The following is a 16,094-nucleotide window of genomic DNA, read 5'->3' on the forward strand; positions in this document are numbered from 1 at the left end:
TAATCCAGGGGAAATTGCCGTGGCAACACTGTGATGACGCCAGCGGGTTCCCAGGCTCAGGAACTGCCCCTCTCCTGGCTGGGAAAGGAGAATTCATTTACTCCTGCCAGAGGGTCCGTGGAGGGCAGGGCTGGGGTGGAGTCTGCGTTGAGAGAAGACAGAGGCCCGGGCTCAGCACCACTTTGCTGTGAGTCCCTACACCAGTCAGTCTCTCTCCCTGGCTCCCCACCTCCAAGAGGGACTAACGAGCCGATCTCTGAAAGCCCTCCGAGCCCTGGAGCTTGAGACCATTTTTAAGCACCTACGGCCCCTAACTATGGAGACTCGAGGTGGGGAAGGTTCTCCGAGAGGCTGTTCAGTGCTGGAGTGGGTGACAGCCAGAAGGCGGGGTGTGGGCAGGGCCCTGCCTGGAGTCCCTCCGTGAGGGCTCCTTATCTGGGATGGCTCACCAGGATGTGACGAGGGTCTCTGAGGAGGGAAAGGACCTGTCCAAGGTCACTCAGCCCGCCTGTTGGTTGGGTCAGGATGCAACCGAGTGCCGTGGCTGGATGACTCTACGCCAGGGAGGCGGCAGGACCAGCACGGATGCCTGAGCTTCCTCAAGCCCAAACCACCCTCACCCATGAAACTCTACTTTTTCTACATAGATTTACTAACGATTCTCCCAGGATCTATCTCGTTCATCACTCATCCCAGCAAGCAGTAGGCACAAATAAATATCTGTTGAGTAAATGATGAATGAATTGAACATAGACACAAAATTTCCAAGCAAACAGGCAGCACAATTTGGAAATTAACTCCCTGACCCAACGTAAGAGGAAAGATCATGACTAAAAATTCATTGCAAAAAAAAAAAAAAAATACAATACCAACAATTTCCACTTACTTTGTGCCTACCGGTGCAGGGGGCCCGCATACACTGCAACCCCCTCCCTTCTAACAAAAAAGAAACCGGGGTTGAAATGTGACACACGCGCGGGGAGAAGGCCCGAAGAAAGAGGCCGGAGCTGGAAGCAATCACCAGGTCATTGTGCCTGTGCCTCGGCCTCCAGTTCCTCGCCTCTCCAGGAGAACAGCAACAGCAAACACTTGCTGAGTGCCCGCTCTACCCGAGGAACTGTTGGAAATGCCTGATGGGTACTAACGTCCCCACGGCAACCCTGGGAAAAAGGTAATCGCCATTTCACAGGTAAAAGCACTCTGGCTCAGAGACCTTAAATATCTTGGCCAAAGTCAAGCGGCTGGTAGTGGCAGATCCAGGATTTAACCTCTGACCAGCCCGCTCAAGTAAGAGTGGCACAGGTACGTTATCTGAGGTCACAGGATCCAAGATAAGAGAGCAGGGACCCTGCCCAAGGATCGGCAGGGGGCTCTCCCGTTTCCTGTGGCAAGTCCCAGGCGGTGCTACACCCGGGAGGTGCGACAGTGAGGGGAAAAAATGAAAGAGACATTGTCTTTGCACTTCTGCCTGGGCCCAGGGGGCTGCACGGCCACTCCCAGCTCAGCCCCACCCCAAAGACATTGCCTCCATTCAGCCTGGGGTGGGGGCTGGGAGAGCTGCAGGGGGCGGGCGCTGGGGCCCAGCTGCCATTCCCCTGCCTCAGCCAAGCCCGGCCAGGACCACCCAGAGGGTCATTTCTGGTCAGCTGTGTGGTTCCTTCCCCCGCAGGGGAGGCTCCAGGTGTCCCAGACACCCACAGTCCCACTTGGGGAACCAATCTGGAGCCGGGAAAACAAAGCTGAAATAGCACAGGCAGCTTCCCAGAGACAGATGAAGGGCTGAGACGCACCGATGCAAGCCCAGGAAGGGGCCCTGGAAAGAGAGCAGCTGACACCCTGGAGGGGTGGGGCAGGGTAGGCCGAGGAGGCTCCCACTTCCCTTCCTGCCAGCCACAGGCGGGCGAGAGCTGGCCCTGCCCCCACGGCGGCCACAGGAACCAGAACCTGTCACCACCCCCAGCCTGGCCAGCTCAGCCCCTCCAAGCCTCAGAGCAGCAGGCCCAGCCCCCGACCTCTCAGCAACTGGGGTTTGCTGTCCCCATTTTACCGTGGAAGGAAAAAAGCCACAAAGCCACCAGAGGCAAGCGGCCAGGCTCAGACCACACAGCTGGGGGAGGTGGAGGGGAGGCAGAAACAGGCCCACAAAGAGGGCAGGTCCTGCCTCCACCCTCTGCCTCCCCAGACCCTAGCACCGCCCCCCCCCACCCCCAGGAGCCCAACTCTGGGAGATTAGAGCCCTGCTCTTAAGGCAAAGGCCTACCTCCCAGGGCTCAGACCATCACAGCAGAAAGAGGGTGAGCTCAGGTCCTTCGGCTCCACCTGACCACCAGCCCCGTTCTAAGCCGCTAAACCAAAAGTTTTCAGCAGAATAACAGGGCAGTCAAAAAAGATTCCTGGGCCCTACCCAGCAGCCCCCTGGGTGCATTCTAACCAGTTCCCCAGTCCCTTCTGGTGACTGCTGCATCCTGGGATCCCGGGCTGAGAGCAGGGGGCTGGGGAACCGCTAAGAGCAAAGGGTTTGAAATTTGCATCTGGGAAGTCGTGTGGCCTCTCTAAACCTCAGTGGTCCCATCTGTACAATGGGGATGGCAGGAGTCCCTTCTCTAGCAGCTGCTTGTGAGGAGTAAACGAGGTCAAGGCCTGGCTCTCAGCAAGGACCTCATGGAGAGTGACTGCCATTCTCACGATTCCCCAGCCCACCGGACAGTCAGGAGCCCAGAGCCCAGGAGATGACCCAGGAGGGCCCCTGGGGAGCAGGGGGTGCCCCTCAGGGATCGGGTTCCAGGGACAAAAAAAGACCTGCAGCCAAGCTTTTGTGAGACCCAACAAAGGCTGAAGGACTTAGCCCGGCTTAAATTTCTCCTTCCGACAGCACGGACATGCGTGCGTGCGTGCGTGCGTGCGTGCGTCTCCCCTGCTTCCACCTGAGTGTGGGTGCACTCTCCTGCTTCTTCCCCCAGGCCCCTCGGGGTCCCTCTCAAGCTGTGGGTTGAGTACAGCTTGCCCCATGATGCTCTGGCCTGCCCGTCCCATGATACCCACTCCACCTCCGGCCCCTGTGGACTCGCTACAGGACGGGGAGCCGGGGGCAGCAGTCAGGGGCTGGCCGTCCTCCCCGTGCAGACCGCGCCCTGGCCTCAGGGCCGCCTCAGCCCCTCTTCCTGCCAGCTGGGCCACCCAGGCCTCCTCAGCCAGCAGAGGTCTGGGGTCCTCACCGGCTCTGCCAGTGACAGCAGCTTTCACCGCAGCAGGGCCGGGGGCTGGGCTGGCAGCTGTGAGCTGCTGCCAAGGAACTAACCATCTTCCCCGCTTGCTCCCCGTCACTGTGGGCCCCACCTGGGCTGTACATGGTCAAGGTCACTATAGTCTGGAGTGAAAAAACCAGAGCCCAGATATTGAAACCTCGCTTAGCTTGTGTGTTTGCAGCCAAAGGCCAGTGCCTCTTTCAGCCTTCGTTCCCTCGCCTGACCCCCCAGAGTAGGGTCAAGGGTAAATGAGGCCAAGTAACTCAAAGCACTTGCTAAGCTATAGAAGTTCTCATCAGCGTGTTTCAAGGTAGCAACGGTGCTCCTCAGGGAGTTGGGCAGAGGACTGGAAGGAACACAAGTCTCAAGGGTTAGACAAATCAGCATTCAGAGCCATCAGCATCTACTTCCTCTTCCACAGAGTGGAAGTGATCCTATCAACTGCACGGGGCTGCTGTGAGTGAGCTAATGTGCCCAGGGCATGAAGCACGCAATACGCTGGCTGTTAATATTGTTACTGTCTCCGCTACTACCGGTATGATCTTAGCAAGTCCCTTAATGTCTCAGTTTCCTCATCTGCACAATGGGAAGCAGCCCAGGGATGGTTCTCCCCTCACGAGACCTACTGGGAGACAGGGACCCAGAGGGGCCATGTCAAGGCCATGCAGCAGGAGCCCCACTCCAGGGGGAGCAGGAGCAGTCCCTACTGCAGCCCAAGTAGATCCTCTACGACATTTCTCTGGCCCTGTGCATGCTGCCCATTTGGTTAAGTTCCCCAGGGAGCCTTTGCTGAACCACCCATCCCCTCCCCATAGTCCAGGCCAGGTTTGTCCCAGAAGCCTTCCCAGACCCCCAGGCAGGGCCAGCTCTTCTGGTATCAGGGCTCTTATTCCTCGGTGTCCCCTAAGTACCAAGTTCCCCCGAGGTCAGGAACCCATCCCCTGCCCTCCCGCATGTAACGCACACTGCGCCCTAGAACAGGTGCTCAGGAAAATCAGGCCCAGGGAGACAAAGGCAGACAAGCCCCCCGGGCCAAGGCCACCTTCGCAGTCTGCCCCCTCAGAGCGGCGTAGGAGGCCTGGGGACATGGCTATAGAGGGTGGGCTGTGTAACCTCAGCCGAGCATGAGTCTAGAGAGGTGAGCTCCCTCCTTTGAGGGCGGGCGTGAGCGCAGAGGAGACGGGAGCAGCTGCTGGAGGTGGTGGGCTTTGGGGCCCCAGAATCAGACACACACCTCTCTCCAGCCCACTTTAGGTGAGAAGTGGAGGCATGCTCTCCCCAGCTCCTTAGATAGAGTCAGGAAATAGGAAGTAACGGGGTACGGAATTGGGGGCAGGGAGACAAGGCAAGTGCTAGGATTTCAGCACGTTGGCCTTGCTGAGTAACCCCAGGGGGAAGGAGCCCTTGCCAAATGCAGGAGTTACAACAGCTTTCCCTCCTCACCAGGCCCCAGCAGCGGCCCCGCCCCCTCACCTGACTCTGGAGCTCGCTCTGTTGCTTGAGGCGGAGGTTTTCCGGGGTGTCGGCCACCATGGTGAAGGACTGCTTGGGGTAGTGTCTGCAAGACAGAAAAAAAAAGTTGGGGTCACTCTGGGGAACGGGCAGGAACCCCTAAGCTTCTTACAGACCTCTGGCTCTCTCCTGGCAACTTCCTCTTGTCCCTGGGCAGCCCCACCCCTGTTGCAGGAGCAGGGCTATAGTGTCCACAGCTCGTGCGGAGGGAGGCAAGTGTCTCTCACACTCATGCTGGGCTGAGCTGGGAGACACGGCAGGCCTGAGTGGCCGGCGGGCCATGGAGAACCATCCTGAGCCAAAGGGAGACCATGGGACACCCTAAGGGTTTCAGATCACCATTGTTTGGAGATAATCCATACCTTAGAGTCTACCAACCGGGGAAGTCAAGAGGGCTGGGCCAGACTGGGGAGAAGATAAAGATGGGGTCAGGACAAAGCTTTACGCTAAGACCAGAAATGGAGACCAACCAAGGAGAGGAAGGGCAGGAAAGATGCAGAGACAGGAACAAAGGGGAAAGAGACATGCATATCCAGGGGGCTTCCTGGAGGAGGTGGTGAGACAGAAAAAATGCACACATCCAGAGCAGTATTTCCAAGGGCTACCAAGGTCCAACTTAGCTGGAGCGTAGGCGGGAGATCAGCTTGACGCCAGAAAAGAGGTCACCCTTGGGCGACAGATAATGCTGTAGCAACGGTTGATGTTTGCCCTGTGCAAAGGGCATACATGTCTTAGTTCATCAAATTCGCACAACCACCCCACTGTCCTCCTATGACAGATGACAGACGGAGGCCCAGAGAGGTTAAACAACGTTGCCAAGACACAAGGCTGATGAGTGCAAGCATCTGGATTGGCACCCAGCCTCCCCAGGACCCAGCACACTGAACCAGACCCTTCAATCTCCAGGCACTAGACAGACCAGAGACCTGTCCCCCAGAAAAAGGGCTGGCTTGGAGGCAGCAGGAGCCAGGGAGGCCCTTAAAGCCAAGCCTGCAGGGACCCCTCAGACCATCCGGCACAACCCTCATTTCCCAGAGGAGGAAATAGTGTGCTGGCACCAATACTTAGCAGTTAGGTGACTTATAACTAACCTAACCATCGGTTTATTTTCTCCTTTCTCCACTACTTCCCTGTGAGGTGAGGGGTTTTTTTTTTGGTCTCTCTTATTCATCGATTTATCCCAAGCTGCTAGAATAGTGCCTGGTATCCAATATATATTTGTTGAATGAACGAATGTCACACCAGGAGCTGAAACTGGGTTGGGACTGGAACTCAGGTCTTCTACATCTCACTGGGTCATCACAAAGTCTCCAGCAAACCAGCTAAAGGGGACGCAGTCCTGACTCGCTGTAGTTTGTGAATATGTGCAGGTATGTGAGGGCTGGAGGTCCGCAGGGGATCCAACTATTTCAGGGACTGGCGGGCTTCTCTTATCAGGAGCTGAGATCTGGCCATCTTCAGCCCTGGGTGACCACACCCCACCATAACTGTGACCAGCAGCGGGTCCCTGATCACAGGCTGTCCCCAAGTAAGAGGAAGGCTGGCCTCCTTCTGGCAGGTTCCACTGCAGCTGGCTGACATGCCCTAGAGCTGGGCATGAGCAGCCCTCTGGTCTCTGTGACCTCACCAAACCTGGCATGTCCTCCGGCTGCCCGCACCACCCCAAGCCAGAGCTATGGTGACTTCCCAGAACACGTGACTCCCCGGTAAAGAGCAGGACTTGGGGCTTTGGAGAACTCCCCCCAGGGGGTGGGCGCACAGCGCTGGACTCTGGCTCTGCCACAGGCTCGCCGGGTGACTGGCAAATCCTTTTTCCCTCTGGGCTGGTTTCACTCTCTTGGACCGAAGTGATTATAGCTGTGTCTCAACCCCTAGCGTCCATTGCCCTGCCTTGGTCCAGCCTCCTAGGTCAGTCCAGGCTCACAGCTGCCCCAGCAGAGGGAGGAAAGAGAGGAGACTGAAAAGTAAACACAGGTGCCGGCAGCTGGCATGGCCTGCGAATGAATGTGAGGCTAGGGCGGTGGGTCCAGTCCCCAGTCTTGGCCCAGTTCCATGAAACCAGGGCCACCCACAGCTGAGGAGTGCCATTCAAAATTCCTGAGCAGCTCCAGGGAAAGGGAGGATCGATCAACTGGGAGTCGGTCTGCAGAGAATAGAAAGAGAACAGCAGGAGGGATCTAAATAAGATCTTTAGCAGAACTGGCAGGCCCTGAGGTCTTAAAATGGAAAGTTTCAGAGATGACCCTCCTACCAAGTAAGAGCCATTCAGAAGACCTCATGGGGTGGGGTGTGTGGTGAGGAGAACTTCTGTAAGTGCAGACTCTTGTGGCAGAGGAGGGAGATTAGGTCAGAAAGCAGGGGACCGAGGAGACCTCCAGGGCAGCTCTGGCCCAGAACCTCAAGGGCCAGTTCTGAGAAGATGGCACTGATTAGCACTTGGTGGGGAAGGGCAGCTGACACACACACGTGCACGGGGGCCAGTCTGCAAACCTGGGATCCCATCTGCCTGAGTGTACACGGTAAAAACGGAGTGCCAGCTCCAGTGGCCCGAGGACAGCTAGCCGTGGGCCTGACACACGCCCCCGCCCCACAGTTCCGAGGCTCCTCCAAACACTGCGCTATTCCTCACATGCCACACGTGCATGGATAAGCCTTCTACAGCGATGTGTGTCTCCTAGACACGGAGGCCAGCGGGTCCACACGTGACAGTGCGCGTTACGGGCCACGTTCCCATGCCTCCCGTGCCTCCCGCACTCCACCAGAAGGGTCTCAGGGGCCCTCCCCCGCCACAACGTGCAGCCAGTACCTCTGGGTGGGGTTGGTGCGTATTTCATCCTCTCCTGGGAGCCACATGACCCCCAGATCTCAGCGCCCCCAAAGCCAGAACACTGACCCCATCAGAAGGGAAGGAGGAACCAACTGAGATGTGGTCTTTGATTAATGGGGCACGGGAAGGAAGGGGGTTTTAATCCTGTATCAGATTAGCTAGGTTTAAGAGGCACTTCAGAACCCCCAGTCTCTTACCCCTGCCTCCGAAACCCCAACCCCAGGCTAGAGGGAGACAGGCAGCTCAGGCTCTATTTTTCCTGCTGGGTCAACGCTGTCCCCTCCCCACAGCCCCCAGCCCTGGCTTCACAACCCTGCCTCTCCCTTCCCCTGCTCACTGCGCTTCAGGTTCCCATGGCAACCTCATCCTCAGCTCCAGGCAGGAGTGCAGAGAGAGAGAGAGAGAGAGAGAGAGAGAGAGGGTCTGTGGGGGTGGGGAGGAGACAGCAAGGGTGTCCTCCACTGCACTGCCGTGAGGGCAGAACCAGGAGCCCGCGTCTGCAATCTGGGGAGGAGGACAGGAGCCACGGTGTGTTTTGAGAGGGTGGACACAGCAGCATCAGTGCCGTGCCCCTCCCCCTCAGCACGAGTGCCCCGGAAAGGGCTCCAACTGATTTGACCTCCTTCCAGAAACAAGTGCTGGGAATTTTACCTTTTCCCTCCCTCTCTGTCCTCAGGTTGAAGCTCTGTCCACCCACTACCCTCACATGCCAGTCGGGATGAATGGGTGTGTGTGCATGCCATTGTGGCCACTAGAACAGAAGAGGGGCCACCGCCCCCAGCTAGTGACCCCACTGGAACCCCGGCCCCACCAACCGACGGGGCCATGGTGAGGGAACAAGGGGCCAGGATGGGGAGAACCAGGCGTCCTAACCCTGGCCTGGAGCTGGGTCCAGAGCACAGCTGCTCTTTGTCCCTTCCTGGGCCAGCCTCCCTGCTAATCATTCCAAGCGCCCTCTGCAACGCCCCTCCCAGCCCTCGGTGGCAGTATCAGCTGCTCTGGGGAAGAGCGGCATGGAGAGACACAGAAGAGGACAGAAGTCTGGAAGACAGGAGAAGGGATCTAGCATCCATGAGGGCAAGAACAGGAGCAGGGGAGGGAAATCAGGCCACTCTCAGTACTGGCCTAGGCCTCCAAGAGAACTTACAGGTACACAAAGCAGTTTCTTCATGGACTGTGTTCTGTGTACCTTCCCTCTTGAAATCTGCACAAGGCCATGGACTAGAAAGGCAGGTAGGTATTATCAATGAGGTTCAGTGTTAAGGGGAGACCTAGCGCAATGCACTCTCCCGTCCACCACAGCGACCCGGCCAGCTAAGGGCAAGCTGACATCTCTCTCAGGTGGCCCCCAGTCCCTCCGCAGGCCTCTGGGAAAAGGTGTGCTTGGCAGGGTGGGTGAAGAACAAAGTGAATCATCTTTCAAACCCAACCTGTTTCCAAGCTTGGCCACGATGAGAGACCCTCTGGGATCTCTCAGCTACTCCCAGGCAGAATCCACCTTGTCCTTATAACGATTCCAAAGCAGGTGTCTGCAGAGTCCAAACCAGGACCTGTGGGGATGCAGGTGAAGGGGCCTCTGCCCCAGAGGCGGGGTTATCCCTGACGGCCTCTGAGCCACCTGTGAGGACAGGGAGGATGCTGAGAAGCTGCTGGGCTCCTTCTTATGAGGTTCCTAAGGACAGGGACAGCTTGGAGGGGACAGGCACAGCTTCTAGGACGCAGCCCCACTCCGGGTCCTGCAATGAGCTGTGCTCCAGGGGCAGATCGAAATTACCAGAGAGCCTGAAAGCCCAGCGCCCCCTTCTGCATGCAACCTCGCCCCTTCCAGCTTCAGACTCATTCAAAAACCACAGCTTTTTGTTCAACAAAGGACAAAAATACTCCAACAAAAGCAACAAGGAACCTTTGGTTTTACCAAAAAGGGCGGGGGGGGAACAGTCCCGACATCCTGCCTCTGGAAGGAGCTGCTGATCCCCTGCTGGGAACACTGCCCACGGGCAGTGGGGAGGGCTCCTCCTAACCCAGTTTCTCACCAGTCCCCCAGGCCTGAGGGCTGAAGTGGTGGGGACAGGAAGCAACAAGGAGGCATTGTTTGACCAGAGGAAAATAATGAGCAGCCCAAAAGATCAAGGCTAGACGTGAAGAAGAACTTACCAGCCCTCAGGGGTTGGAGACAAAACTGTAAAATCAAAGCCAGCTACTGCCCCTGATGGCGACACATGAAAAGGAATGACTCTGCCAAGCTGGACAAGGCCTGGGAACACTGGGCCTCAGTCTCCCCCTCTATGAAGTGGGGGTATTAGGAGCGCTGGGATTCCTTGAGGCCCTGCCATCTCTGAGTGCAAGGGTTTGGAGGTGAGACTCAGGTGTGGCAGCTGCCTGGAGGTGCATCTGGCCGCTCTGGATGCCCTTTCCAACGCGCCTCCCCTGTCCCAGACACACGCGACACATACCCCCTCCCACTCCTGGTGCTACCCTGGCTCCCTGAGACATCTGATCCCATTTGCCCGATCAGAGGCAGAAAATCTGGGGAGGCAGGAAAGCCCCAGACCCCAGACCTGGAATTGCCCATTAATGCCCCATCCCCTAAGAGCAGCTGGGATTTAAGAGAGTTTGCTAGAATCCAGAGACACTTCGAGCACCCAGCTTCGCCGCACAGGCCCGGGCCACTCTCTGAGGCCTGGCTGAAGGCGCAGGACCGTAGTCCCTCATTCCCCAGAAGAAGGCACGTCTCCATCCTGCTCAGCCCCTCACCCCACAGCTCAAAGAAACTGAAAAATGGACCCCAGATATCTGCAGTCAGTGAAGAGGGGAAGGATACAATGGAGTACCCCCCTTTCTTGCTTGGCCCATGCCCACCCCCTAAGGGGACACTCCAAAAGTTGGTTCACCTCCAGGCCTGCAACTCCACCCCAGGCCTGCAGCCTCGGTTGAGTCATGGCCCCCAGAGAGGAGAGAGCAGCACATTTCTCCCCACCCCCCACCCTGACCCTGACCTCCAGACTCCTAGACTATTTTCATGAAAACAAAGCAGCAGGTTTGTAGTGCTGACATCTGTCCCACCTTCAGAAAATGTAGTTTACAAAACAAATAATCAAGGGTTGTAAATACCCCTCTAACCAAAATGGAGCAGACTTACCAACCTACCTAGAAGCTTCAAGAAAAAATTCAGTTAACTGGTTCTTCCACTGACTATTGTGCAAAAACAGGCATGCACGCCTGTACCTAGCCATAGCAACAAGGTCTGGCGGCCGTGGCCTGGGAAGTGTGAACTCGATCACACCCCATTCAGCCAACCCCCTGGCGCTTCTCCCCAGCCCTATGGCTGCAGTGTGTGCACCTGGACATGCACCAGGCCCACGTGGACGTGCATGGCCATGGGGAGCCACCACCACCCAGCAGGCCGGCTGTGAGCGCTGGCCTGTGTTCACCCGCTGTCTCACCCTAAAGCACGTCCAGTGTGAGGAGAGAAACAGAAGAGGCCTTTTGGCTGCTTACAGCCACTTTCCAGAACTTAAATTAGCCTTGAGATGCCACTGGGAAAAGATAGACAGGTTTCTTCTCTCTTGAGCAACCCCCCTGCGAGATCCTGGCTCAGGGTCTAGCCAGAGACAGGCAGAACCTGGAGGCCACCCCGCACACCAAACTCACACTCACTCACTGGGTGGGCCCAACTCCCTGGCCCAGTGCCCAGAGAGGCCACCTGCCTCTCTGGGTTCTGAGCGGGAGCGGCTGCTGAGAAGGAAACCAGGCCTGGCCCGCATAGCAAGGCCAGGAGGGGAATCAGGACAAAGCCATACCCTGGACACCCCAGGATTCGGAACTTGAATGTCACTGGAGGATGGGGCCAGAGGCGGGAAGAAAACAGGAAGGAATGACGGTGAGCACGCAGCACAGTCCGTGGCCCACAGCAGGCACTCAGTATCTTTTGGTGTCTGGTCCAGGGTAGGAAGTTTTAGCCATGGGGAACCCAAGGCTCAGACAGGCCTACAAACTGCTCTTTGCAGGCTGGGCCTGCTTCTGGTTTATCCTGGAACTTCCATGTCTGAATAGCTGGCATAACTGCCAACTGCTCAGCAGAAGCTGGCTGAGGGAGTGTGAATGCCTTGGGCAAGGTACTACTACAGCCGGAGTGAAACACCGCTGGACCACAAAGCCCCCACGTCTTCCCTACCCAGGTAACATCCCAGCTGAGCCCACGGTCAGCTGGGCATGGCACATGCCAAGTCTGTAAAGGCTGGGGGAACAGAGAAGGGTCAGCCCGCTTCTCTGGTTAGGGATCAGAAGACAGACGGGGAACCTCTGCCTAGGCAGGTCGAAAGTAGCATCCAAGGAGGGGCGCTTCATCTTCTGCCTCCCCTGGAGTCTTCAGTCAATGCAAGGAGCTCCTCACCCCGCTTTGCTTTCCGCAGCCTCCCCAGAAGAGGGTGAGAAAAGTAAGCTGAGATTTTGGCACTAGGCTGAGAACCTACAGAGAAAACAAGGACACGCCTCTGACTTCTTTCTCCAACTCCCAGTGCTCACTGAATTCTAGGCTACTGCAGTCTTAGGGAAGAGCTGTAATGAAGCATCAATCCCTGCCACCCACTAGGCTCGGGGCTCAGCCAGATTTCTACCTGGAGGGATGGAGGGTCAGAAGCTGCCCCCAAAGGAGCCTCGACGCCCAGAATTCAGCCTGAAGTGGTCCAGCAGTCAAGGGGTTAAAACCGCCCCAGCCTCTGGCTTTGCTGAACCCCACCCCACTCCCCAACAGAGGGAGGAAGTGGCAGAGAATCAGGGCTTGTGTGAGCCCTTAAGAATTCAAGGAATGTCCCATTTCCCTTGGGGGGGGTGGGAGGGACTGGGGGGTGGGGGAGAGGACCAGCTAATAGAAGAGAAGGAGCAGCTGAAGGGGGACCCTCCTTCCACCTCAGGCAACCTTCCCAGTGCCCCAAGCCCTCCCAGAAGGGATGATACACATGTTACTTCTTTAGTGTAAGATTTTATCAGAAATCTGTTTTTCCAGCACCTGGCACAGGTTGGCATATAGTAACCTGGCAGGCAATACACACCTAATGAATGAAAAAAAAAACACCCAAAAAAACGCCAAAGAGATGAGGCTGTGGTATTAGCAGGGGATTGGGGGTGAAAAAGGGAGAGGCAGCCTTTCCAGGAGGTTTAAGACCCCCCTCAACCCCTCTTAAACAAGTCCCAAAGTTCCCCCCTGGGAAAACTTCAGCTGCAAAGAGCCTCCCGACTGGGAATATAAAAAAATAAAATAAAACTGGACTCAGGTCGGATGGTGAATTGTCTTGAATGCTCATCTTTTCATCTCCTTGAAGTGACTTGACCTTCTGAAGCTCCTCCCCAGCAGGGTGGCGGTGAGGTCCTGCACGTGCCATGGACCGAGCCTGAGTCCGCACCACATCTACGCTTGCCAGGCACAAGAGGCCACCCTAAAGACGGAAGGTGTCCTACACTCTGGAATGGCACGGAAGGAGGGCCCCGCCCTACCTGCTTCCCTGCGGCGAGCCAAGCCACAGGCCCAGCGCGGAAGGAACAGAGTCTAGGCCAACTCCACCGGAAAAGCCTGGAGGTCCCCGTGGCCCCCCTCACGGACAGGGACCAGCTCTGTCCTGGGCCAGGCCACCCCTTCCTGCTGCCCCACTTCTCAAGAAATGAGCACCAGGAAGGGCTGCTGCCAGCAGCTCCCGGAGCCTAGTGCCCAGGCTCTGTGGCATGGAGCAGGTGAGACGAGACAGTCCACTGCTCTTATGGGGAGAGAGAGGACGAAAGGAGAAACAGAAAACACAACTAGGCAGGCACAGGGCAGGTCACTTTTTCTTGAAAGTAACCACACTGGAGCCATCCCTTGAAGCAGGGTGCAGTGGGAAGAACATGCCTTGTTTTACTGGGTTTGAGCTAGCTTCTCGCTAGACATGTAATCTTGAGAAAGTCCCTTCCCTTCCTCAAACCTGTTTCCTTCTCTGTGAAATGAGAATAGAACCTTTACTCCTCCAGCTGTGAGAGAAATAAATGTGACTGACAAGGAGGAAAGGTGAGGCAGGAGCCCAGAGACCCACCCAGCCCCCAGCCCGGGCCAGAACTCACGCGTTGCAGTAGGGCTTCTTCTCGTAGCCCTTGTAGTTCTTCATGTTGAGTGTCATCTTGCAGGTCTCGCAATGGAAGCATGCTTTATGCCAGAACTGGGGACAGAGGCAGAAGGAGGACACCCATCAGACGCTAGGACCTTAGGAAGGGGGCTCAGGCCCTAGGAAGGAGCGCTCCAGCTCCGCCCTGGGGAAGGGAACATAGAATCACCCTGGGTGAGCTGGGGACATCTCAGGTCACAGACTCTGGCAGCAGATGACACTCCCCCTACCCCTTCCCCACTGGTCAGCCATTTGAGCTGCGAGGAGGGGAGAAGGGCAGATGTGTACGGTGAGCGGAGAGGAAGCCAGTAATAGTAGTGGGGAGCTGTCCCCTGAAGCGCGGCTGCGCCTCCCCAGACCGCTCCTGCTGCCCCCAAGCCTGAGAAGCCTCATTGCTTATGCAAAGCTGTTGCAGGGTTGCTAAGAAGCCGCTGCTGAACCTGAGGGGCAGCTCCTCGGCCTTGACAGGCCTAGAGAAGGAGAGGAGGAGGGTCCAGCCCCTGAGCACCCCGGCCCAGCGCCCAGGCACTCCTCGCTCCCACCTCCACCAGGGGCTCCAGCTGCGGCACCTCCCCCTTGCTGTGGGACCCCGACCCGGGGCAGGGGAGGGTGCTCCAGCCCCAGCCGCCACCCTCACACCCTTCCATCACCTTCTACAGCCCCCACTCAGTAGGAGTGTGCCCAGCAGCTGGCCTCCCTGAGGCCCTGAGGAGCTCTGCTTAAAAGCCTTGGAAGGGGAAATGCGTAGTGGGCATCAAAGCTCCACCCTGACTAGCTAGGTGACCTCGGTCGGGGGCCGACACTTCTGAGCCATTTCCAGGTCTGTAGAAGGGAAATGATGCTTGTCCCTCTTGGGACTGTCGAGGATTCAAGGAGAAATCACCTGCAAAGCTCTCAGCACAGCACCTGGCACCTCTCAGTACCTGAACGTTAGATGCTGCAGACAGCAGATAGGGGCAAGAGGGCTCAGAGCCTCACCCTGGAGGTTTGTGTGCGTTGGGTGCGGGGGGGGGGGGCGCTCACTGTGCCCAGCCACAACTACAACACAGGTGAGGATCAGTGACAGGTAAGACCCTCCAGCAAAGCCAAGAAACCCAGAACAGAGCAACCAGGTCCCACCCAGTGTGGTCGATGAAGGGGAACAAGAGGGAAGGGGAAAGGATGCAACAGAACTGACCTCAGCCTAAGAAATGTGGACGCTGGGGCAAACCCACGTGAATGAGGCCCAAATTTACCCCTGGCGGCACAGGACGAGGCCCTGAGGCCTGCACTGACTGGGAGTCCAGCTTCCAGGGCTCCAGATCCAGGCGGCCTGGGTGACCCGACTGACCTGTCTCTGCCCCGGTTCCCAGGAGTCAAGGCACACACGCCTGACCCTCAGGAAGGAGGCCAGAAGCCGGGGAAAGGCCCAGGGACACGTTTGAAGGTGACCGGCACAGGGCTGGTTCTTGGCCATTTGACAAGGAATCCCCTCAAGGGAGTGCTTCTCAAAATGTCTTTCCCTGCCAAGGGTGCTTCCAGGACACTTTGGAGGAGGGGACAGAAAAAAGGAAGCTGGGAGGTTGGGCTACCACCTCCCTTACCTTGGCCCACTTCAACCAGGGACCATGGGGTAATTTGGGCGTAATTGCCTTCTAATAGGACACTTCCCCTGTCAAGAAGACCCAAAAGAATCTGCAACGGTAGGACAGTACATGAAACGATAGGAGAACCCCACTGTTTTGGGAAGAAGGCCAGCGGGAAGTCTGAAAGCAAAAGGATGGCTGGTCTAAGCTTGGCCCCTGCCCCAACCAGGGCCTATCCCAGCGCCCAGCCTAGACTCCTGGTGCCAAACCCCAACACATATAACCCATCAGAAAAACTGGACTAGGAGAGTCCCTGCCCCCGTCAGCCCTTCTCCCACCTCCAAGCCCGGGAGGCACTGGCAGAGCGCCCCAGCTCTGTCACCAGCCAGTCTGCTGGCCTCTGCCTGCTTAGTTGCACATGCCCCTGCCTGGGCCCCCACCTCCCCCAACCCCCGCCGGGGCCTGCCAGGAAAAACATTCTCTGGAATCCAGACCATGACCCACTTTCTCACTCACACACACACACACACACACACGCATCTGCAGGAATACACACTGTCCTAGGACTGGGGACCTCCAAAGCCGCCTCCTGATTGATTTGGGGGAGACAAAGGGAAGAAGACAAATACCGCTACCCTGGCCAATGGACAGGATCCTGCCCTGGAGCCAAGGCCAAGCCCCTTAGGGAAAGGGGCAGGGTATACTGACCAGGTTGGGGGTACGGGGCCAACACCCAACCCAGGAGTTCCACCAGACCCCTCCATGCTGCCGTTGGAAGGGAAACCCCCATACAAGCGGATGGTGTCTATTTCCA

At 57.3% G+C, this 16,094-nt stretch overlaps 1 protein-coding gene across 2 annotated transcripts in view; it reads right to left on the reverse strand.

Annotated features, from left to right (window-relative positions):
* The window catches only part of LASP1 (LIM and SH3 protein 1), a 37,659-nt gene that overhangs the window by 16,810 nt on the left and 4,755 nt on the right, over window positions 1-16,094 (reverse strand). Inside the window, exons 2-3 of one of the 2 annotated variants that reach the window (XM_054593876.1) lie at window positions 13,675-13,769; window positions 4,719-4,803 (exon numbers count right to left, since the gene is read on the reverse strand). In XM_054593876.1, coding sequence (XP_054449851.1) covers window positions 4,719-4,803; window positions 13,675-13,769 — 180 coding nt within the window. Of the gene's footprint in view, window positions 1-4,718; window positions 4,804-13,674; window positions 13,770-16,094 lie in introns of those variants that run through there. The other variant, XM_054593877.1, reaches the window with a different exon arrangement.

Source organism: Pteronotus mesoamericanus, unplaced genomic scaffold (genome assembly GCF_021234165.1).
Source record: "Pteronotus mesoamericanus isolate MK-2021 breed Mesoamerican mustached bat unplaced genomic scaffold, CSHL_Meso_final scaffold_476, whole genome shotgun sequence".
In the NCBI taxonomy this organism is placed as follows: Eukaryota; Metazoa; Chordata; class Mammalia; order Chiroptera; family Mormoopidae; genus Pteronotus; species Pteronotus mesoamericanus.